Raw genomic sequence first — 26,270 nt, forward strand, 5'->3', positions numbered from 1 at the left:
CACATTACGGCAGACAGCGCCCCCCTTTTTACACATTACGGCAGACAGCGCCCCCTTTTTACACATTACGGCAGACAGCATCTCCTTTTTACACATTACGGCAGAGTCCCCTTTTTTTACACATTACGGCAGCCAGTCCCCCTTTTTACACATTACGGCAGCCAGTCCCCCTTTTTACACATTAAGGCAGACAGACAGATTATATAGATAGATAGATAGATAGATAGACAGATAGATAGATAGATAGATAGATAGATAGACAGAATAGATGATACTTACTGTCTCCGTGGCTCAGGCAGTCAGGGTCCTCGGTGCAGAAGCTTCTGGCAGATCCCGGGAAGGGGAGAAGGAGGAGGAGGGAGGGGGACTCGGGAACCACAGCAGCGCTATGTAATTGGTGGAGGCGCTGCTGCAGCTGTCCCTCTCCTTCCACATAGGCTGGCCGCCGCTGCTGTGATGAGGGAAGCGCATCCCAGCATTCACAGCGGTGGCCAGCCTATGCGGAAGGAGAGGGACAGCTGCAGCAGCACCTCCACCAATTACATAGCGCTGCTGCGGCTCCCGAGTCCCCCTCCCTCCTCCTCCTTACCCCCGTGGCTGCGTCCCTGTTGCTCCTCTCCTCTGGCCCGCAGCACACAGCATGTAATGAGTCAGTTTGACTCATTACATGCAACGCTGGCTTTGGTCCCCTTGACAGTGGCGCTGGTGGTAGTTCTGCCACTGCCCTGCACTTTACAAGTCACACCTTCTTTATTATAGGTACACATTTTACAACTGTCACACCCAGGATTATGACCTATTACATTGCAAGCAGGCACCTTACTGTTGGAGGTATTTGCTCTTATATAGGAAGCATGAGAATCCAAACTATAAAGGAGAAATAGCTCCATCAGTAAAGTGCTTGTTTCCAGTGTAATAGGTTGTGGTTCTAATTCTGTATATGACACTTGTAAAAGAATTGTCAGAGAAATAATCAGCATTGTGAGTGACTGAGCAGATCTATGTAGTGTGTCGCTGCACACTGCATAGATCTGCCTAGTTGCAATGGTTTTGAATTGACAATTCTAAGTACAGTAGCTTCATATAATTGAACAGTAAGATGTGTGCCTTCAGTGTAATGGGTTCTAATCCTGTGTATGACTGCTAAGAAATGTGTGATTTAAAATAAATGACAACATACTTGACTACCCTCCCGGAAAGGCCGGGAGGCTCACGAAAATTGGTCCCCCCCCCCCCCCCCCCCCGGAGAGGCGGGCAAGTGTCCCACTTTTCCTGGCAGCCCCCACACTCCCCCTCAGCCGCCCACCGCAGAGAACAAGTGGGCGGTCCGAGGGGGATACGATTTGCGTCATTGTAGCTCTCCCCCCCCCCCCGCTGAAAAGTGCCTGTTTTCTTGCTACTGTCTAGCAGAGACGGGGCTACGATGACGCAACTATGGTGCCACGCCCCCAGACAGTTTGCTTTCCCCATCAGCCACACCCCCGGACCGCCCACATCGCCACCGGGCACGCTCCTATTAGCCTACCACGCTGCAGCCTCCCGAAGGATGGTGCAGCAAGGTAGGCAACTATGAATGACAATGAAATGTAAAAAATATATACATGTATATATATATATATATATATATGTATGTATATATATATATATATATATATATATATATATATATACACACACACACACACACATACATACAGGCTTGGACTGGCCCACAGGGGTACAGGGGAAACCACCGGTGGGCCCTACTGCCTGGGGGCCCACCTCCTGCTCAAAGGATCAGGTTCCAGACTGTGCACTTGAATTATACATTATACATATGTTACCTTATACTGGACTATGGTGTATTTTCTACAGTGCATTGCTGTTATTAATCTGTTATTAATCTGGTACATTATCATGCATGCAGCAGCTGAATTTACTGTATATATTTATGAAGGGGCCCAGACGTTGCACTCTCTAATTGCTAGTCAAACCAATGAGGTGGCAGGCCACACCCTTTTGTCTTTGCTGCTGTAAGGTCCTGAGGACGGGGTGCTGTCCCCGAAAGTACTCGACCACAATACAGTTTATTCTTTGCTTCATCGTTGACTCTGAGTGCGCTCCTCATATGGAGTTGTAAATTGTTTTTACGCTGCACCGGGGCATGCTGCAATATACAAGTGAGTGCCGGCAGAATATATATATATATATATATATATATATATCAGCAATGAAATTCGGCACTCCTTTCTCATATCCCGTTGGGTGCCCTCCGTAGTGACTGTCCGGCCAACAGTCATAAACAGCAAAAATACGTATCAGCGGCTCTCCAGACTGAGTAATAAAATCACACTGGCAACATCATGATGTTGCCAGTGTAATTTTATTACTCAGTCCGGAATGCCGCAGATACGTGTTTTTGTATTTTATATATATAAATATATATATATACACACACTCGCACACATTTTTTACAGAAAACTCCATATACATACATATATTTATCTATATATATGTGGGGGACACCAATATTTATCTTGCCTCCGGGCACCTGGGATGAACATGTCGATATTATCTTAAACCATAAAGCTATTCCGTTAAACACACTTTTACGATGGAGCCGCTGCGGCCGCTAGACTTAATATGCACTCTACGTACTTTGTACGCTATTTGCGTACAGAGTCCCGTACCATGTACAGACTTAGCGTACAAACGCCGCGCTGGGGGTACAAAGTACACACAGCGCACACACACTCTTGATATACTTTAAACCTTATTAGTAATGCAATGTAATGATATTATTACACTCTAAACCTTATGCAGCAAAGCACTGCAATGATGTTACACCTTAAACCTTATGCAGCGCTGACGGTACAAAGTACCCGCAGCGCGTACACAACTTATCAATACACTTTTAAACCTTATGCATTTAGGTAATGTAATACGCTTTAAACCCTAGCAGGGAAAAGAGGACACAACACCGATTTGTAGTTAAACACTGGGCTCCGACACCTCAGCGTATATATCTGGAAGGGGATAACAATACAATTTATACACTACAATATAACAGAGTAAATGGCTACAGTCAATGTACATACGTGAGAATATTCACTTGCGCAACCCGGCCCGGTCCTCCGCTATCAGGTTGATTGCGTTGAGAGTCTTGTTGTCAGGCCAGGCTGCAGCAGGCTTTTTATACAGTAGATCAAAACATAATACAATAGACACTGTGTGCTCTTCTTCCATTGGTTCGGGGGTGGGACATATCCTGTGCACCGGGGACCATTGGTCAGCTCAAGAAGTGGGCGATGGCTAGGACTGAGTTCCCGCCCCATGACCAGTTAAACCCATCACATTAATCATACATAAATCTAGTATTATTAATAACTTAATGTGGTAATATATAATAATGTTCTTATTCCCACCAGATTAATGTTTACGTGACTCTGAACAATATGATCCCACACATGATATGATTATCTATTTCAATCCTCAAGATATACATATATCCACATATATCCATATACTCATATATATATATATATATATATATATACATACACACACATACTCCTGCTATCACAATTTGTTAAGAATTATATATATATATATATATATATATATATATACACACACACACACACACACACATCTCCATGAGTTTAGACTATGAATGTTAATATCTTAGATTTCTAAATGTCTGGTTTTGTGTTTTGGGTAACTATTGTTAATTGATTTTCTAACAGCTTCGGTTGCTGGGTATTGTCTCTTCGTTTGTTTTTGTCTTCAGGTGAGACAATGACAATCCAGTACTCATTGTTTTAAATAGAAACTCGGCTATCCTAGTAAACAAAGGTGTTTGCCTTCTTCATAGAATTTCAAAGCTTAGTGTAAATAAGGCCATTGTATTTTAGTCTCTGGGAGTTTTAATTTATGTGTGACTGATCTTCATGCTATTTAGAAGAAAAAGCAGACAGTGTGGGATTTATACAATATATATATTAGATTTATAATATGTCTTTGTGGCTTTTCCATGAGAGTACAAACTCCACTGTAATTACTCATACCACGCTCAAACCGCGCAGGACCGTGGGAGCGACCATACGCAATTTGCAAATATGTGCATGCAGAGCTGAACACGCACGCACACGGAGGCCACCTATGTGGTGTTTGTATGTAATGTGTGTTTTGTAATATTTTCTGACTTCGACAGTCCACCCTTTGGCAGTCATCAATAACTGCCACTAACTAATCAATAAACAGGAAAAAAAAATATTACCTATACAATATATACTAAAGCTTGGATGATCGGGGAAGAGTTGTAGGTGGGAAATGTATGACCTAGTGGGATAGTAAAAAGCATGTATGTATGAATCCATGTCTGAGGGGCATGTATCATCGTGCCATATATGTTCTGGATAAGTTTTGAGGTATTGCGAAGTATACATTAAATCCTTCTTATCCCATATTAAGGGTCTGTAAGTGGGCCGACAAACACTACCGAGCTCTTTTCGGCTTCTTGTTCCAACAAATGGGGTGCACATTTAGTTGATGATACATGGAGGGGGAACATATGTGAGTGCTAGTATATGTGGATATCACCTGTCGACTATGTGTGTCATTAACTGAAGGTTGTAGAGATGAAGATAAGACACATATCTAAAATACATTCACATAACATTTTCATAATCATTCTTGGGTGTAGTCGATGTTTTTTTCCGGATCGGTGTATCTGGGCAAAGGGGGAGACAAAGGAAAAATGGGTGAAAGAAACAGGCCATGGAATTCATTTGCAATCCTTATCATAACATTGTCTCTATGGATGGGTCGTAAATTAAATCTGCTGCTGTAACAATGCCCCCGCTGCTTAAACTCATCAAATTTGTGCCGTGCTTGCGCCGCGTTAGAATTCGAACACACCTAAATATCAAGCCAATAATTATGATGACTCCCAGGATACAAAGGAGAAACTTTCCTACACTCATAATAACATTTTGAGCCCACTCTCCTAATCCTGAGAACCAATTTCGTGGGTTCAACCATGAGACCCAGCCGGTCAGCTCATTACCCACAGCGGTAAGGGTAAGGTTGTGTCTCCTTCGGAACTTCCACTTCAACTGCAAAATATCATCCATCTTTTGATCGATAATCTCTGTGGGGTCGTCAGTGCTGTTTGTAATATGCGTGCAGCACTTCACACCATATTGAGTTGCCAAAGTGACACAGTACCCACCCGTCACGGCTGTGATATAATTGAGGACCATCCTATGCTGGATCAGTTCTGTCTTGTAAGCTTGCAACTCCCTAGCCGTATACCTGAAGGTGTCATCATACATCTCAGTGATATTATCTATCAAGTTCGCTAGCGCATGGATATACCTATAATTTATAATTCCTCTGGCAGTACGAGTGATGTCTAATGCGAGAAGGAATTGAATCCCGGTGGATTTGTGGATCAAATCAGAGGCTACGTGCTCTGTCCTATATATGAGGTGTCTCTTAACGATGTGTTCATAGTGAGTATGAGTATAAGGAGCCTCAGCACTGCGGTGAACGTCTTTCATCTTATCATGGGTTATGGTCATGACCTCTGGCAACACTCTTCCAACATAACACAATCCCTCTGAGTTTGGGGCAAGCCACTTATACACCTTCCTCCCACATATGAAATAGGCATCATCGGGGAGAACATATGGGACAGAATATGACATTACCATATCACAAACTTTCCAAGTGAAAAACCCAATCCCTAGTTCTCTCATCTGTTCAGTACAAGTATCCGGCTGGATGATATGAGCACAGTACCCTGGTGAGACTTCTCCAACCCACATGGTTTTGCTTCCTCGAGTATACCTATACCGAAAATACCTTCCACTGTTGGCTATTTGGCGTACAAGTTCAGAGTATATGGGTATCCTATCAGCTCTGTGTGAAAAGGCCATGGTCTGGTTATTCCATGTCACCTCCCAATTTCCTGGTTTTCGGTAATTGGAAATGTTGAAGCATAGTAAGGATCTATCTACATGATACTGGTGGAGCTTCAAACTAGGGGGCCAAGAAATATTAAATTTCTTGTCCACCGGTCTCCCGCCCCGTAATTCGAGTACCTCATCTATTGCTAAAGGGTACGGTACTAATTCTGACTTGCTCTGACCTTGAGGTACTTGTGAGCACACCCAGCATTCTGTTTGGTTTAAAACCTTACCCACTAGTGAGTGGTAGTCACTCAATGGATGATGGTCCATGTTGATATTAAGGCTGGACTGACATCTCTGGATGCACCCATCCTCAACTATGTTCTCACAATTCTTACAAATGCAATTTTCCTCAGCCAATAACCCTTCACAGTGCCTCCGAGCTCCCTGACTACCAGATTGTTTTCTGATACTCGCCTTTGCTCGAGTGATGTGATGCTCTTGGAATTCTACAAATCCGTCCTCGCCATCAGAACCCATTCCAGATCCTTTCTCGACCTCTCTGGGACTCTCACCGAAACAGACTGTTCTGGTCAACAACAGGGTTAACAGGAAAACCCGGAATGCAGTCTCTTGGGGTAGGTCCATCTTGTTAAGGGGAGAGAAAGGGAACAAGAAGGGGGAGGAAAGGGAAGGAGAGAAGGAGGGTAGTGGGAGATGGAGAAAATAATAAAAAAAAAAGAAAACTGGTGCGACAACTGCCTCTGGTCTTGTTGTTCTCCGCGCTCAGGGGCCGTGACAACAGTCCTGCCTCTCAACCTTCCCTGGAACAGACACTCCAGTGATACGATGTTCTCTCCGGGTCAGCTACCTTTCTGTAGGAAATCTTGTATTTCAATGTGTTTAACTGTTGTATGAAGTAAACCATCTTTGGAAAGTGAAAAGAGAGGGGGGTAAATAATAAAAAGAAAATTTGTCAGATTTGCGTTCACCTTCAGGCTGTCACACCATCATGTATATCAGTATCTATGCACAGTCTATCTTCACCAGTATTCCCATTCTCCACCCTTTGTGCATGACCAGGCACACTGATACTGGTGTCACTATGCTAGTGAGATATGCTGGATTTAGGAAGAGCTCTGACAGACCGAGTAGGCATGTGACGTTTGAACTGTAATCCTGTCAGTGAACGTAAGAGGATGAAGAGGAAACTTTGAAGACAAATCACAGAGTTTAGTAATAGATAAGTTAGTAGAGGCAAAAAATTTTTTTACAAAGTTTGACATCTGGATTAGGCACTACGGGGAATGATTCCCTAATCGGTCTGTTCCCCAAAAGAAATTCTATGTGCGTTATATCTCTACTGGGACTATCACAGCCATCAATCCAGTGTCTTGTCCATCTTTGGTCCAGAGGGATCCCGGTATTTGTGAGATAATTTCCTCTACCTTGGATGGACACCTGTCTATACCAGCAGAGTGCGACATTAGCCCTTGTGGGGTGTCTAACATATCCTGCACTTCCTGAACGTGATTCTCGGGTATATCCAAGAAGACACCCTCAGGAGTACAATATACAACACACCCCATTTTACACAATAGATCTCTCCCAAGTAGATTAGTCGGAGCCGATGCAGCTAACAAAAATGAATGCTTGGTCTGCAAAGGTCCTATCGTAATCTCTGCAGGTCTACTCAAAGGGTAGTGTTGTACTACTCCTGTTACTCCCATTGCCGAAATTGTTTTGCCGTGGTTTTCATACCGTTGAATTTAACACTGACCTGGCCGCCCCTGTATCTACAAGGAAAGGTAATGATCTACCAGCTCCATCAACTGTGACCTCAGGTTCACTACCAAGGCTAGCAATCAACTTCACTGGCTGCAGACTACAGGTGTGGCCCAACCCCTATTGTATATTGTGACCCTCCCGCAGCGCGCTGGCAGCTACAATATGTGAGGGGGATAGCTGAGAATTTTCAGAGGTCTGCCAGTCCTTCCTTGGTGGGTGCTTCTTTGTTTCCCCTGCGTGTGGCTCGTAACTTCTCCTATGCGATCCCTGATCCCTATTATGTGTTTAATAACTTTGCTCGTGTTCTTGTCTAGGGGGTCTGAATTTTTGTGTGCTGTTACAATTGCTGGCATAATGCCCTTCCCTTTTACACAGATAACAAACTCTTGGCTTTCTCCATGTGTCAGGGGCCTGGGGTTTTGGTCGAGTTGGTGCTCCTTCCAGTGCTTGGATGCTCATCACCATCAACCGCTCCCCCTGTGCCTCCCTGGTTTTCTGGATATTACAGTCGTGCTCGATAGCGGACTCTCTTAATGCAGCCACCGAGATACCTCTCCAGTTAGGTAGAGAGGTTTGTACCCTTGTTCTTAATGTTTCTTTTAACCCGTCCATTAATACTGACACAGCAACCTCCCTGTGATGTACATTTTCCTTAATGTCCTCGACCCCAGTGTATCTAGCCATTTCCTGCAGTGCTCGATGGAAATATTCAGATGCAGTTTCACCTTCTTTTTGTCTTATGGAAAAGATTTTATTCCATTTGACAACAGTAGGGAAATATACTCCTAATTGCAGATTGATTTGTCGTACATTCTCCTGAGTGTACTCATCAGTGAGAGGTACTTCTGCGTCTAATTTACAATCAGTAATGAATTTCGCGGGGTCAAGATTGGAGGGTAAACATATCCGTAGCACTGTTCGCCAATCTTTGTTTGTGGGTACGGTGGCGTTACCTAATTCTTTAATAAACCTCTGGCATGCGACTAGATCCTTTCTGGGATCGGGAAATTCAGACATAATTGTCCTCAATTCTGTCCGGGACCAAGGACAATGCATTACAATGTTCCTGATGGGAGTGACTCCCTGAGCGTCAGTCTTCCCATTGGGGACTGTGATCACCCTGACAGGATTTAATTCAATTACATCATTCTGAGTTGACTCCACAATCTGAGGTGCTATTGTCTCTGCATAATGTACGGTACCGTACTTACCTGTGGACACGACCTCACTTATCCCTCCGCTAGGGGGCCTGACTACTGCTCTTACGGGTTGGGCCATGCCCACCTGAGTGTTCTGTATGGTGGCTGCTAAAGAGAGTGCCGATATCGCGCTGGGCTCATCTTCTTGCTCACAGTCCTGAGGAAAGTTTAAAATGAGATACAACTTGCACGGGTTAGCATTAGTACATTTATCAACCATACTCTTATCAGATACCAATATGCCATTGTCTGTAGCCACTTTCTCCCCTACAATATACGGTGGTGGTGGTGCGGTTGCCATCATTTTCCTGCTAGGTTTGGAACCTGCTGCGTAAGCTAGTTCCCTTTGCATATCGCCCTCTTGCTGCCATAAATTTAAACAATCTGTATGTCTAATCCTTTGTTTTCTGGATTTTATTAGCCATATCCTACTCCTTACATTGTGTAGTACCTCTGGATCAAAACTACCTATCCCAGGAAATGATGCTTTATCCCCCACAGTCATTCGTGTCCATTCATCACAAAAGGTCTCAGTGTGGGGACCATACTTCCCCCACATTACCAACCGAGCTGACCCCCTGGGTCTCAATTCTGCTGTCTGAACTCTGACTGAGGAACGTCCCTGTGTTGTGCACTTGGCTCCCATTGTGGACCCTTTTAACACGGGAAAATTTCCTAAAATGCTCCAAACACAGTAGTCTAACGGTGGAAGTCCTCAAAGTTCTTCCACTAACTTCTTCTGCTCCGAGTACCACGGATCCGCCCTCTTTAGCAGACACATGTAGCCATTGCAGGCCCTACTTCGGCCTATATCCCCTGGGCCTTTAGGAGTAACTTACCGTACCCAGTGAATATCTGCCTAAAAGACAATTTTTACACAAATCACACTTGCATGTGCTCTACACAACGCGTATGATGACGAGATTTACGCACAAATATGCAAAACTTCGTATCACGTCGCGCCACGTATTGCTCACACAACCGTGCGGTCCAATCGTACCGCTTATAGACACTTGCTATCTATAAGTTGTAGGATCACTGGAGTCTTCACACTGTGCTCCAAAACAGCCGGAGTGTAATACCAAGAAAACAACAACTTCACAAAGCTTTATCACACTCCATTGCACGTGTTCACCTAGACCGTGCTCACCAAGTTCACAGAGTTTCACCGAGTTCACCAAGCTCACCAAGCGGGGTTCAATACATTCACACCTCTTTCAGCCCACACTAACACTCTATAGTTTTCTGATCAGAAAAATATCCTTTCCTGTTAACTGATAGCTTTCCCCAGAGGTAATACAGTAGAAAAGGTTTTATTTAAACTACATTTTGGAAACCGAGCAATTTGTGCTATTGTAGCGTGGCTACTGTTCCGCCCCTAAACTAAACACTGCTATTGTGTAATTTGTACTTAGCGGTCGTACCCTTATGCACGTTGCGTAAACACGCGACCATGCGTATGTCTTTACGTTGCGTACGCAGTCCCGTACTTTGTCCGAGACACGTGTACAAAAACCGTACGTCCGCAATAGTACAAATCCCACACTTCTATAAATGTAAGCGATATTACCTATAATCGTTTACTTAACACAACACAGTTTCTTTCTGTATAAACCTGTTTAACTAGGCCAGACTGTATTTGTGTTTTACGTTTACTTCCTTAATATTTATTCTATATTTAACTAAATAGCAACAAATTTCTCCGTACAGGTCTAAATGAATCTAGTAATCAGTACTTATGGCAACAATGCGAGCAGGTATACAAATACAAAGTACAGGTGTATGCTTGTGTTGTGTGCGCATTTGGCGCCAAAATAGAAATTCACAGATTTTTAAAATAGCTTTGCGTATTTACTTTACGGGTCCCACCAGCATCCCTACAAACCATGCAGAGCAGACACCATCTAATCAGCAATAAGATAGGGTTTCCAGTGTATCCACCAACCAGGAGAAGGCTTACGTGGGATACCTGTCTGCCCTTTGCTGATAGATAAAGTCTGCTTTAACCTGCTAGGCTGCGGGTATGAGGAAAAACCGGACGATGTACCCAATTGATAATGTCGATATTATCTTAAACCATAAAGCTATTCCGTTAAACACACTTTTACCATGGAGCCGCTGCGGCCCCTAGACTTAATATGCACTCTACGTACTTTGTACGCTATTTGCGTACAGAGTCCCGTACCGTGTACGCACTTAGCGTACAAATGCCGCGCTGGGGGTGCAAAGTACACACAGCACCCACACACTCTTGATATACTTTAAACCTTATTAGTAATGCAATGTAATGATATTATTACACTCTAATCCTTATGCAGCAAAGCACTGCAATGATGTTACACCTTAAACCTTATGCAGCGCTGACGGTACAAAGTACCCGCAGCGCGTACACAACTTATCAATACACTTTTAAACCTTATGCAGTTAGGTAATGTAATACGCTTTAAACCCTAGCAGGGAAAAGAGGACACAACACCGATTTGTAGTTAAACACTGGGCTCCGACACCTCAGCGTATATATCTGGAAGGGGATAACAATACAATTTATACACTACAATATAACAGAGTAAATGGCTACAGTCAATGTACATACGTGAGAATATTCACTTGCGCAACCCGGCCCGGTCCTCCGCTATCAGGTTGATTGCGTTGAGAGTCTTGTTGTCAGGCCAGGCTGCAGCAGGCTTTTTATACAGTAGATCAAAACATAATACAATAGACACTGTGTGCTCTTCTTCCATTGGTTTCGGGGGTGGGACATATCCTGTGCACCGGGGACCATTGGTCAGCTCAAGAAGTGGGCGATGGCTAGGACTTGAGATGTGGTTTCTGTTGTTTGCATCTGAGTTCCCGCCCCATGACCAGTTAAACCCATCACATTAATCATACATAAATCTATTATTATTAATAACTTAATGTGGTAATATATAATAATGTTCTTATTCCCACCAGATTAATGTTTACGTGACTCTGAACAATATGATCCCACACATGATATGATTATCTATTTCAATCCTCAAGATATACATATATCCACATATATCCATATACTCATATATATATATATATATATATATATATATATATATATATATACACACATACACACACACACACACACATTCTCCTGCTATCACAATTTGTTAGGAATTATATATATATATACACAAACACACACATCTCCATGAGTTTAGACTATGAATGATAATATCTTAGATTTCTAAATGTCTGGTTTTGTGTTTTGGTTAACTATTGTTAATTGATTTTCTAACAGCTTCGGTTGCTGGGTATTGTCTCTTCGTTTGTTTTTGTTTTCAGGTGAGACAATGACAATCCAGTACTCATTGTTTTAAATAGAAACTCGGCTATCCTAGTAAACAAAGGTGTTTGCCTTCTTCGTAGAATTTCAAAGCTTAGTGTAAATAAGGCCATTGTATTTTAGTCTCTGGGAGTTTTAATTTATGTGTGACTGATCTTCATGCTATTTAGAAGAAAAAGCAGACAGTGTGGGATTTATACAATATATATATTAGATTTATGATATGTCTTTGTGGCTTTTCCATGAGAGTACAAACTCCACTGTAATTACTCATACCACGCTCAAACCGTGCAGGACCGCGGGAGCGACCATACGCAATTTGCGAATATGTGCATGCACAGCCGAACACGCACGCACATGGAGGCCACCTATGTGGTGTTTGTATGTAATGTGTGTTTTGTAATATTTTCTGACTTCGACAACTTACATCACTGGATATTGATATGTGATATTCACTAATGCTGTAATACATTTGTTAACATCAATTGCAAAATTGTAAAACTTGGCATAACATAGTCCTTAATATATTGTATAAAATTAGGCACAGCTTAAATTTGCTCTTTTTTTAATCAATTAAAAATGAGTAGTATACAGAGAACCCATGCAATGCGTGTATTGTCAAATGAGAAGGTGCTTTATAGGTTCCATTAGAGCACTGCCAGCTACATTTAGTAAATGCTTATAAAAAAATTTTTTTTGTATAAATGCATCTATAATGTGATTACATGTGACATGTTAATAGGTACCTCAAGATGAGTGGGGAGGATATCCCTCTGGGAGTAAAGATGAGGAGATTCCCTGTCGAAGAATGAGAAGTGGGAGTTATATAAAAGCCATGGAAGAGGACAGTGGAGATTCTGATTCAAGTCCAAAAACATCCCCTAAAATGTCAGCACGGCCTGAATCTTTGTTGAAATCACTAGTGCAGCGTTCACATGGAGAGATTCAAAAGTAAGTTCCGTGTCACCTATTATTGTTTGAATACAGTTGACCCATAACTTTGCTTTGCTGTGGTACATCTGTTTATATGTTATTGTACTTAGGGGACAATTCCATAAGCAAAGGAGTTTTGGGTATAGTGTTATAACTACAAACTGGTCCACAAAGATTTCTAACTTGGGGTCTGGCGTTTATGATGTCAATGACTTAACAATATCTAATTCTTCTCAAACCTGATTTGTCAGCCTTGGTGGAATTATCTCCTAAATTAGACTGTGGTCTACAATATCCATATTATTTATTGCTTATTTTTCCTATAACATTTTCTATCTGTAGTAACAAATCATGGACCAATACCTTGTTTTCTTTATCCCCAAACATGCTTACTGCAGCATGTTTATATGTAGGGGATCACTTTTTGTTGTTTGGTTGATGCCTATGTGTGTAACATCAGAAAATGGCTGGTTGTACCAAGGGAAAAAGGCTTTTCATGTACTAAGCATATAAATAGCCAACTGCTGCTTAGACTTCAACAAATTGTTATTGAATAGTGCCAGACTGTCTGTGCAGGTTGGGTACGGGATTCCGGTGCTTAAGATTCCGGCTGTCAGAAGACTGACACCTGCATCATGATGCTCAGGATCCTGACACCTCATAGGTAAGTATCCTAACCCTCTCCACCTATCCCCCTAACCCTATCCCTCCCTTCCTGCAGCCTAATCCTAACTTTCCCCCCTTAGTGCCCAACCCTCCCTTCTTAATGCCTAACCCTATTCCTCCCTACTTGCAGCCTAATCCTAACCATCCCCCCTTTAGTGCCAAACCCTAACCATACCCCCTTAGTGCCTAACCCTCCCTTCTTAATGCCTAACCCTAACCCTCCCCACTGCAGCCTATTCCTAAACTCCTTCCCCCTGCAGCCTACCCCTACCTACCCTGTAGTGCATAAACCTAACTTCTCCCCCATAGCCTAACCCTAATCCTTGGGGAGCCTACAGTCGGGATTCAAGCATCGGCATTGTGAGCATTGTCTAGATTCCAGTCGTCAGTGACAGGATTCCTGCGCCGGCATTTTGACTGCTGTCATCCTGAGTGCCGGTATGCCAACTGCATCCCGTTTGTGCAATAGAATTTACACTTATACTGCCTGTTACATCTTTCAGCAGTCACTCGCTCTCAGTCAGTGCATCTCATTTCTTTACTCAGCGAGTCTTATACAACAAAAAAATGAAAGCACTAGGTTAATTCACCAATTGTGTACCAAAGACAAAATAAGTTCTTCTTTGTCCCTAGAAAACTTCCATCATCAATGTGACAGTACCATATAATTATCACACCCCTTGAAGTTATAGGGCAGAATTCAATTAGCCATGGTAATTTACAGTGGGTTAATTGATCCCCTTAGGCTATTCAGTTAGTCCCTGAAGGCGGCCCGCAGGCTGTACTTAATGGGAATTTCATTTAGGCTCTGAACAGACTAGAAAAGAAATCCCGATAAATAAGCTGTTCTCGGGTGACACAGCAGTATTAACACATAGGTCCGGGAACTTATCCCGGTTTCTATATGTTAACTTCTGAAAACAGGTTAATTTAACGGTTAAGAAAAGGGTTCTAATTGAATAGCCCTGAATGTTAACACTCAAGGCTCCCCCCCTTTTTCACACCTGTTAAATTTAACAGGGCTAAATGAATTCCCCCCTTAGTCTGTAGACAAAAATAAACATACATTTCTAGACACAGTGGGGTCAAATCAATTAGAAGTGAGTTGGTTCCTGCACAGGGAATTTAATTTGCCATTTAATTCCAAACTCACATTGTATTTTCCCAGTAAATTCTCAGGTGAAAAGATACAGGTGTAGCCATGTTCAACCAGCATGCAGCCGGCACTGGCCGCAATGTATGCGAGTTTCATGATGTGTGTTTGCTTTTGCAAACCTGCATCTAATCGAATTGACATATAGAGGATAGGACTGAGGATACCGCACAGGACTGTGTAGTATGTAATAAGTAACTAGTTATATGATAGGGTTTCCAAGAAAAACTGACAGTTGAGACCTAAGTCTGAAATTAATCACCATCTATCATTGAAAAATTAATTTTTGGATAGATTCAAAGGTGATTGTCAGTGGTGCTCCCATAGGTCTAAGGACATAATTGAAAATGGGGGCAAAGAGAAAAAGAAGTGACCTTTGTTGGGAGCACTCGCTCTCGGAAACAATATTAGAATTAATTTTATGTAAATTATATTGTAATGATGAAGCCGTAACTTTTAATAATTATCAAATAAAATATAGGTACACCGTCAGATGCAAAAAGTATATATGGTAAATAAGGAAATGGCTACATTAGTCGTGAACTACACAATCAGCTGTTGCTGTGAATATATTGATGGATTTAGTTAAACATAGTTACAAATCTGCTGAACATATATACACACTCCTACAAGGTCAAGCTTGTTGCCAGTCAAATCCCAGCATTCCTGCTGGGATTTGACTGGCAACAAGGTTCACCTTGTAGGAGTGTGTATATATGTTCAGCAGATTTGTAACTATGTTTAACTAAATCCATCAATATATTCACAGCAAAAGCTGATTGTGTAGTTCACGACTAATGTAGCCATTTCCTTATTTACCATATATACTTTTTGCATCTGACGGTGTACCTATATTTTATTTGATAATTATTAAAAGTTACGGTTTGTTTCATCATTACAATATAATTTACATAAAATGAATTCTAATATTGTTTCCGAGAGAGAGTGCTCCCAACAAAGGTCACTTTTTCTCTTTACCCTCATTTTCTAATTGAATTGACCCAAGTGACTAAAACATTAATGAATTAATAAAATCAATATTTTGTTTGTACTTAGCAAATGTATGGATTTACTAAGTACATTTATTATTATATAATACAATAAGGGTGCTACTTTTTTAATTTGTTCACTTTCACAGTCCAGTTATATAACAGCTAGTCCTTACATTACAGCATAACCAATATATTGCACTGCCTATTGCGATAAGTTAATCATATGATAATGATTATGATTGGGCTTAACTGCTATACGCACTGTAAAAAAGTAATTCAGGAACATTTTCTGATACTGGGAAAGTTAATTGGAAGCTGTTAAGTTTAATTAAGGAAAGTAGAGTGATATTAACTACAGCTCAGTAGTAGAGAGGTTACTAATGTTTAGAGAACAGCTTTTTATTAAATCATCCTCACCAGAAAATGAGGAAAAAGCTTTAAAACCATGTGACTGGAATTTAATTGGAACCCAGTGCTGTTTATCATCAGTAAATACATCAACCTTACAATGCATTAAATGAATTAACTTAGCAACTGCATTCGGGAAAACGCACAGGGCCAAGAGGAAGTGGGATTCAATTAGAGGTCTAATAGAAACATGTGGGCTGCTTGTAAAGAGTTTCAACACAGATTTGATTTGCCTGGAGCTTACAGTATTTCAGAACAGACTCTCATTTAGCAGAACTGTCACTGCGTTGGATGACTGTTGAATATGGTTTAGGTGTATAGTTTGGTATGTACTTTTGAGGCAAAGGGCGTATGTACTGTATGTGTTTCAGGTTCTGTAGGTAGAACCTTGACAAAGGCATTATAGTGATGATAAGATATCTGCAAATTATCTCTGTCACAGTACAGTGAAGTGGATCTGTTCATGTTTATGCCCTACAGATATGAATGCTTTGAGGTTACCAAATGCGCTCTATTGTACATAAGGCATATGGTATAGCTGTACAAATAATAAGATTATATAATGAGTCCAAAAAAGTGTACAAATTAGAGCTGCGCGGGTTTGGATTTACTTGGATCTTAACGCCAGAATTAACGCAAGATCGGATTTATCCAGATTTTTCTAATTGGATATCCAAAACATGTGACATCCGAGAGCCAATTAGATGCCGTTTTGAGATCCGGGTAAATCCGAACCCGCACATCTATAGTAAAAATAAAAATAGAAATAAAATTACATACATTGACATTATGGGGGTAATTCCAAGTTGATCGCAGCAGGAAATTTTTTAGCAGTTGAGCAAAACCATGTGCACTGCTGGGGAGGCAGATATAACATGTGCAGAGAGAGTTAGATTTGGGTGGGGTGTATTCAATCTGCAATCTAAATTGCAGTGTAAAAATAAAGCAGCCAGTATTTACCCTGCACAGAAACAAAATAACCCACCCAAATCTAACTCTCTCTGCACATGTTATATCTGCCTCCCCTGCAGTGCACATGGTTTTGCCCAACTGCTAAAAAATTTACTGCTGCGATCAACTTGGAATTACTCCCTATATACATTGACAATAGAGGACAATTTATTTACCATTAAGTACAAAGGAAAATAATGTGAACAAACAGCGTGGTGTCTGAGTAACACCATTACAATCTGGAGTAATAATAATCTAAGGAGACCAATACCTTTCTAAATGAAACAGGGGCAGGCTGGATCGGGTGCATGTGCCAACCGGGTCAGACCTGCATTGCGTGTTTCAGGTAGGCATCCGGCTAGCCAAGTAATATTTTATGCGGCTACTACCGGCCAACTTGGTCTGTGTGGCTGCTTCAGGGGCTGGTGCATTAAAATGAAGATAGCAACATATTTCATCATGATGGCGGGCACAGAGCTTAAGCATAGTAACTTCTGGCAGCAGTCTCACCTGTCACCTGAGCCGTCATCTAGAACACAGCTCCCCTCACTGACACACAGGATCTGTCCCCTGTTGCTCTATGATGGCTTGCAGCAGAAGGACAGATCAGGTAGTTGCAGCTCTCTTATCTCCTCTGCTGGAACGCTACCGACCGCCGGGATGGTGAATACATCCCCAATAAGGTATGTCTGGAGCTGAGATAGAGCCTCCTAAAGTAATAGGGATGAGGTGCTGGGTTATTTATTAGTGTACTGGGGACTAATCATTAAATGTAATGGGGGTGAGGCTGGGCCTTTCATATATTTAATTTATTAGTATGGTGGGGACTAATAATTACATTTAGTGGGGTTGGTGGGCTGGCTATTTATTAAATTATTAGTCTGGTGGGGACTAATAATTACATTTAGTGGGGTTGCTGGGCCGGCTATTTATTAAATTATTAGTCTGGTGGGGACTAATAATTAAGTGTAAAGGACATGGAGGCTGGGGCATTTATGCATTTATTAGAGTGGTGGGGACTGATCACTGAATGCAATGAGTGTGCTGGGCTGAGCCATTCATGTATTGGTGTAATGGGGATTGAACATGTAATGTAATAGGATGTGAGCTGAGCTATTCATTCAATGGTGTGTTTGGAGTTAATCATTTAATGGTGGGTGGAGTTATTTAATATAATAGTGACCTATTGGCAGTGCCTACTGTATTTATTAAAGTGGGACGAGTGAGAGCTATTTATTAAACATAAATACATTTTACAATATTTTTTATGTCGTGGATGTCAGGGATAGAAAATATTCATATATCCTTTTTCCAAACAGGGCCCAAACATTCCAGAATCTAGACATGCAGCAGCTGAACTTAAGACACAAGCAGAATCAGTAAGTGATCTGCAAAGACAGGTAGGAGAGAGCAGGACCATCTGCCAACTGTTCTGGATCTGGAGGTGCAATTCTGATTTTGGTTAACTGTGCCACCAAGTCAGGGAAAGTTGTATGTGTGTCCTGCTTCGCACTGCTCTGCTCGTAAAGGTAGAGTTGCGCGTGCCTAACAATAGGGCACGCAGCACTGCCTGTGTATCTGACAACAGCGATTATCGCCGGTGGCAACCCTACATATAGCAAAGCATAAACAAACCCTTTGAATTAGGGGTGTGCGGGTTTGGATTTACCCGGATCTCAAAACGGCATCTTATTGGCCCCGGGATGTTACATGTTTTGGATAGAGATGAGCGGGTTCGGTTCTCAGAGAACCGAAACCCCCTGAACTTCATGTCACGAGCCCGGATCCGAGTCAGGCTCGGGTTTTCCCTCCTGACTCAGAAACCAGAGTCAAAACGTCATCATCCCGCTGTCAGATTCTCGCTGGGTTTGGATTCCATATAAACGGCTGCGCATCGCCGCCATTTTCACTCCGGCATTGGAGAGTGTAGAGATAGGACGTGTCTCCGTCCTCAGTGTCCGTGTCTTGTGCTGCATCTGTCCAGTCACAGTGGTTGTGTCCTCTGCTGCCATATGTCCAGTGCTGCTGTATAAGTAGAGTCCAGTGGTGCTGCATCAGTCCAGTGGTGGTGTCTTGTACTGCATCAGTCCAGTCACAGTGGTGGTGTCCTCTGCTGCCATATGTCCAGTGCTGCTGTATAAGTCCAGTCCAGTGGTGCTGTGTTGTGCTGCATCAGTTCAGTGGTGGTGTCCCTGTGCTGCCATATAAGTCCAGTATTATACATATGCTGTATAAGTCCAGTGATACTGCCGTATATGTCCGCGGTACTGCCATATAAATCCAGTGATACTGCCGTATATGTCCAGTGGTACTGCCATATAATTCCAGTGATACTGCCGTATATGTCCAGTGGTACTGCCATATAATTCAAGTGATACTGTCGTATATGTCCAGTGGTACTGCCGAATAATTCCAGTGGTAGTGGCGTATAAAGTGGTACTGCCATATAAATCCAGCGATACTGCCGTACATGTCCAGTGGTACTGCCGTATAAATCCAGTCCAGTGATACTGCAGTATATGTCCAGTGGTAATGCTGTATATGTCCAGTGATACTGCCGTATATGTCCAGTGGTACTGCCGTATACATACAGTACAGTTATACTGCCGTATATATGTCCAGTGGTACTGCCATATAATTTCAGTGATACTGTCGTATAAATCCAGTGGTACTGGCATATAAATCCAGTCCAGTGATACTGCCATATAACTTAGTCCAGTGGTACTGCCATATATGTCCAGTGGTACTGCTGTATATGTCCAGTGATACTGGCATATAAATCCAGTCCAGTGGTACTGCCATATAAATCTAGTGGTACTGGCGTATAAATCCAGTGCTACTACCGTATAAATCCAGTCCAGTGGTACTGCTGTATAAGTCCAGCGATACTGCCGTATATGTCCAGTGGTACTGCCATATAATTCCAGTGATACTGCCGTATATGTCCAGTGGCACTGGTGTATAAATCCAGTCCAGTGATACTGCCGTTTATGTCCAGTGGTACTGCCATATAATTCCAGTGATACTGCCGTATAAATCCAGTCCAGTGGTACTGCCATATAATTCCAGTGATACTGCTATATAAATCCAGTGCAGTGGTGCTGCCATATAAGTCCAGTGGTACTGGCGTATAATTCCAGTGGTACTGCCGTATAAATCCAGTCCAGTGGTACTGCCGTATAAATCCAGTGGTACTGACGTATAATTCCAGTGATATTGCTGTATAATTCCAGTGCTACTGCCGTATAATTCCAGTGATACTGCCGTATAAATCCAGTGATACTGCCGTATAAATCCAGTGGCACTGCCGTATAATTCCCGTGATACTGCCGTATAATTCCAGTGGTACTGGCATTTAAATCCAGTGATACTGCCATATAAATCCAGTGATACTGCGTTTAATTCCAGTGGTACTGCCGTATAAATCCAGTTCAGTGGTACTGCCGTATAAGTCCAGTGGTACTGCCATATAATTCCAGTGATACAGCCATATAATTAAAGTGGTACTGGTGTATAATTCCAGTGATACTGCCATATAAATCCAGTGCAGTGGTACTGCTGTATAAGTCCAGTGGTACTGCCGTATAATTCCAGTGGTACTGCTGTATAAATCCAGTCCAGTGGTACTGCCGTATAAATCCAGTCCAGTGATACTGCAGTATATGTCCAGTGGTAATGCTGTATATGTCCAGTGATACTGCCGTATATGTCCAGTGGTACTGCCGTATACATACAGTACAGTTATACTGCCGTATATGTCCAGTGGTACTGCCATATAATTTCAGTGATACTGTCGTATAAATCCAGTGGTACTGGCATATAAATCCAGTCCAGTGATACTGCCATATAACTTAGTCCAGTGGTACTGCCATATATGTCCAGTAGTACTGCTGTATATGTCCAGTGATACTGGCATATAAATCCAGTCCAGTGGTACTGCCATATAAATCTAGTGGTACTGGCGTATATATCCAGTGCTACTACCGTATAAATCCAGTCCAGTGGTACTGCTGTATAAGTCCAGCGATTCTGCCGTATATGTCCAGTGGTACTGCCATATAATTCCAGTGATACTGCCGTATATGTCCAGTGGCACTGGTGTATAAATCCAGTCCAGTGATACTGCCGTTTATGTCCAGTGGTACTGCCATATAATTCCAGTGATACTGCCGTATAAATCCAGTCCAGTGGTACTGCCATATAATTCCAGTGATACTGCTATATAAATCCAGTGCAGTGGTGCTGCCATATAAGTCCAGTGGTACTGGCGTATAATTCCAGTTGTACTGCCATATAAATCCAGTCCAGTGGTACTGCCGTATAAATCCAGTGGTACTGACGTATAATTCCAGTGATATTGCTGTATAATTCCAGTGCTACTGCCGTATAATTCCAGTGATACTGCCGTATAAATCCAGTGATACTGCCGTATAAATCCAGTGGCACTGCCGTATAATTCCCGTGATACTGCCATATAATTCCAGTGGTACTGGCATTTAAATCCAGTGATACTGCCATATAAATCCAGTGATACTGCGTTTAATTCCAGTGGTACTGCCGTATAAATCCAGTTCAGTGGTACTGCCGTATAAGTCCAGTGGTACTGCCATATAATTCCAGTGATACAGCCATATAATTAAAGTGGTACTGGTGTATAATTCCAGTGATACTGCCATATAAATCCAGTGCAGTGGTACTGCTGTATAAGTCCAGTGGTACTGCCGTATAATTCCAGTGGTACTGCTGTATAAATCCAGTCCAGTGGTACTGCCGTATAAATCCAGTGGTACTGACGTATAATTCCAGTGATACTGCCGTATAAATCCAGTGGTACTGCCGTATAATTCCAATGATACTGCCGTATAATTCCAGTGGTAATGGCATATAAATCCAGTGACACTGCCATATAAATCCAGTCCAGTGGTACTGCCGTATAAGTCTAGTTGTACTGCCATATAATTCCAGTAGTACTGCCGTATAATTCCAGTGGTACTGCCGTATAAGTCCAGTGGTACTGTCCTGTGCTGTATATTATTTACTCCATTTGAAGGGGTTATTAATATTTAATCCAAATAATTTTTACAGGGTTTTCCCTGTGTGGTGTAGGGATACGCTGCCCTGTGCCGCATATTGTGTTATATAACTCCAGAAAAATAATGGAGAACAAAAATTTGTATTTTAAAATATTGAAAGATCAAGAACCACTTCCTCCTAGTGCTGAAGCTGCTGGCACTAGTCATGACATAGACGATAAAATGCCATCAACGACGTCTGCCAGGGCAGATGCCCAATGTGATAGTAGAGGGCATGTATAATCCAAAAAGCTAAAGTTAAGTAAAAAGACCCCAAAATATAAATTGAAATGGTCTGAGCAGAAAGGTAAACTTGCCAATATGCCATTTACGACACGGAGTGGCAAGGAATGGCTAAGGCCCTGGCCTATGTTCATGACTAGTGGTTCAGCTTCACATGATGATGGAAGCCCTCATCCTCCAGCTAGAAAAATGATAAGAGTTAAGCTGGAGAAAGTACAGAAAAGAACTGTGCGTTCTAAGATGGTATCATAAATCCCCAAGGAAAGTCCAAGTGTGTCTGCGGTTGCGATGCCTGACCTTCCCAACACTGGACAGGAAGAGGTGGTTCCTTCCACCATTTGCACGCCCCCTGCAAGTGCTGGAAGGAGCACCCACAGTCCAGTTCCTGATACTGAAATTGAAGCTGTCACTGTTGAAGTACACCAGGATGAGGATATTAGTGTTGCTGGTGCTGAGGAGGAAGTAGACATTGAGGATTCTGATGGTGATGTGGTTTGTTTAAATCTGGAATTATTTATCCACAAATCCGGACAACAGGTGTCAAGCTGTGTGTTGCCTCTGTCAATCCGTAATAAGTAGGGGTAAGGGCGTTAACCACCTAAGAACATCCTCCCTTATACGTCATGTGCTGCACATTCATCAGAAGTCATTGTCAAGTTCAGAAACTTTGGGTAAGAGTGTAAGCAGTCCACTGACACCTAAATCCCTTCTTCCTCCTGTACCCAAGCTCCTGCCACCCACACCACCAACTCCCTCAATGTCAACTTCCTCCTCAGTCAGGAACGTCAGTAGTCCTGCAGGCCATGTCACCGTCAAGACTGAGGAGTCCTCTCCTAACCGGGATTCCTCCGGAGGATCCTTGAGTGGTACGCCTACTGCTTCTATTGCTGCTGCTCGGAGTCGATCATCATACCAGAGGGGAAGTCGGAAGACCACTTGTACTACTTCAACTAAGCAACTGACTGTCCAACAGTCCTTTGCGAGATGAAATATGACAGCAGTCATCCTGTTGCAAAGCGGATAACTGAGGCCTTGACAGCTATGTTGGGGTTAGATGTGCGTCCGGTATCCGCCATTAGTGGGACTTAGAGAACTGATGGAGGTAGTGTGTCCCTGGTACCAAATCCCATCTAGATTCCACTTCACTAGGCAGGCGATACCAATTCTCGGTATTGCCTGCCTAGTGAAGTGGAATCTAGATAGGATTTGGTACCAGGGACACACTACCTCCATCATTCTGTACAGAGAAGTCAGAAAAAGTGTCCTAAAAAATGCAGTTGTACCCACTGTCCACTTAACCACGGACATGTGGACAAGTGGAACAGGGCAAACTAAGGACTATATGACTGTGATAGCCCAACTGGGTAATTGTATGGCCTCCCGCAACAACAACAGCAGTGGCACCAGTAGCAGCATCTCGCAAATGCCAAATCGTTCCTAGGCAGGGTACGCTATGTATCACCGGTTTCCGTAAGAGGCACACGGCTGACAACCTCTTACGGAAACTGGGGGACATCATCGCACAATAGCTTACCCCAATTAGACTCTCCTGGGGATTTGTTATATCGGACAACGCCACCAATATTGTGCGTGCAGTACATCTGGGCAAAGTCCAGCACGTCCCATGTTTTGCACATACAATTAATTTGGTGGTGCAGATTTTTTTCTTAAATGACAGGCACGTGCAGGAGATGCTGTCGGTGGCAGAAAAATTTTTGGGCCACTTTCGACATTCAGCCACTGCGTGCCGAAGACTGGAGCGCCAGCAAACACTCCTGAACTTGCCCTGCCATCACCTGAAGCAAGAGGAGGTAACGAGGTGGAATTCAACCATCTATATGCTTCAGAGGATGGAGGAGCATCAAAAGACCATTCAAGCTTATACATCCACCTACGATATAGGCCAAGGAGGGGGAATGCACCTGACTCAAGCGCAGTGGAGAATGATTTCTGAGTTGTGCAAGGTTCTCCAACCCTTCGAACTTGCCACATGTGAAGTCAGTTCAGACACTGCCAGCTTGAGTCAGGTCATTCCCCTCATCAGGCTTTTGCAGAAGCAACTGGAGAAATTGAAGGAGGACCTAAGATGGAGCGATCCGCTAAGTATTTGGGACTTGTGGATTGATCCCGTCATTCGCTTTGCCAGGATTCAAGGGTGGTCAATCTGTTGAAATCAAAGCACTACATTTTGGCCACCGTGCTCAATCCTAGATTTAAAGCCTACGTTGTATCTCTCTTTCCGGCGGACACAAATCTGCAGAGGTTCAAAGACTTGCTGGTTAGAAAATTGTCAACTCAATCGGAACGCGACCCGTCAACAGCTCCATCTTTCATTTTCTCCCGCAACTGGTGCTGCGAGGAAAATGATAAAATTTCCTAGCCCACCCGCTGGTGGTGATGCTGGGCAGGCAGGAGCGAGTGCTGACATCTGGTCCGGACTGAAGTAGCTGCCAACGATTACTGACATGTCTACTGTCACTGCATATGATTCTGTCACCATTGAAAGAATGGTGGAGGATTATATGAGTGACAGCATCCAAGTAGGCATGTCAGACAGCCCGTATGTATATTGGCAGGAAAAACAGGCAATTTGGAGGCTCTTGCACAAACTGGCTTTATTTTACCTAAGTTGTTCCCCCTCCAGTGTGTACTCCGAAAGAGTGTTTAGTGCAGCCGGTAACCTTGTCAGCGATCGTTGTAGGAGGTTACTTCCACAAAATGTGAAGAAGATGATGTTCATCAAAATTAATTATAAATTCCTCCGGGAAGACCTTTACCAGCAATTGCCCCCAGAAGGTACACAGGGACCTGTGATGATGGATTCCATTGGGGACGAATTAATACTCTGTGAGGAGGAGGATGTACACACTGAAAGGGGTGAGGAATCGGAGGATGAGGTCAACATCCTGCCTCTGTAGAGCCAGTTTGTGCAAGGAGAGATTGATTGCTTCTTTTTTGGTGGGGGCCCAAACAAACCAGTAATTTCAGCCACAGTTGTGTGGCAGACCCTGTCGCTGAAATTATTGCTTTGTTAAAGTGTGCATGTCCTGTTTATACAACATAAGGGTGGGTGGGAGGGCCCAAGGACAATTCCATCTTGCACCTCTTTTTCTTCTTTGTATCATGTGCTGTTTGGGGACTAGTTTTTTAAAGTGCCATCCTGTCTGGCACTGCCGTACAACTCCAGGGGTACTGCTGTATAAATCCAGGGGTACTGCCGTATAAGTCCAGTCCAGTGGTGCTGTCTTGTGCTGCACAGTACATTGGTGGTGTCTTGTGCTGCCATAAGTCCAGTGGTGGTGTCCTGTGCTGTATATTATTTACTCCAAATAAAAGGCTTATATACATTACTTTATTTACTATTATTATCCAAATAATTTTTACAGGGTTTGCCCTGTGTGGTGTAGGGGTACACTCTCCTGTTCTGCATATTATTATAATAGCTCCAAATAAAAGGGTTATTATCCAAATTAATTTTACAGAATGTGTAATGTTTTTGTGTGAACTGATTGTTATTTGTGACATTAATATTTTAACTATGTAACGATGGGCCTAATTTAGACCTGATCATAGATGTGCTAAATTTAGCACATCTATGATCAGCTTCCCTGACATGCGGGGTGACGCCCAGCAGAGGGCTAGCCCGCCCCGC

General features: G+C 42.7%; 1 protein-coding gene across 2 annotated transcripts in view; it reads left to right on the top strand.

Annotated features, from left to right (window-relative positions):
• Positions 1 to 26,270, top strand: part of DLGAP2 (DLG associated protein 2) — an 802,299-nt gene that overhangs the window by 527,251 nt on the left and 248,778 nt on the right. For both annotated transcript variants that reach the window (XM_063916664.1, XM_063916665.1), the window contains exon 5: positions 12,943 to 13,151. In XM_063916664.1, the coding sequence (XP_063772734.1) occupies positions 12,943 to 13,151 (209 nt within the window). The remainder of the gene's footprint in view (positions 1 to 12,942; positions 13,152 to 26,270) is intronic.

Source organism: Pseudophryne corroboree, chromosome 4 (genome assembly GCF_028390025.1).
Source record: "Pseudophryne corroboree isolate aPseCor3 chromosome 4, aPseCor3.hap2, whole genome shotgun sequence".
Taxonomy (NCBI): domain Eukaryota; kingdom Metazoa; phylum Chordata; class Amphibia; order Anura; family Myobatrachidae; genus Pseudophryne; species Pseudophryne corroboree.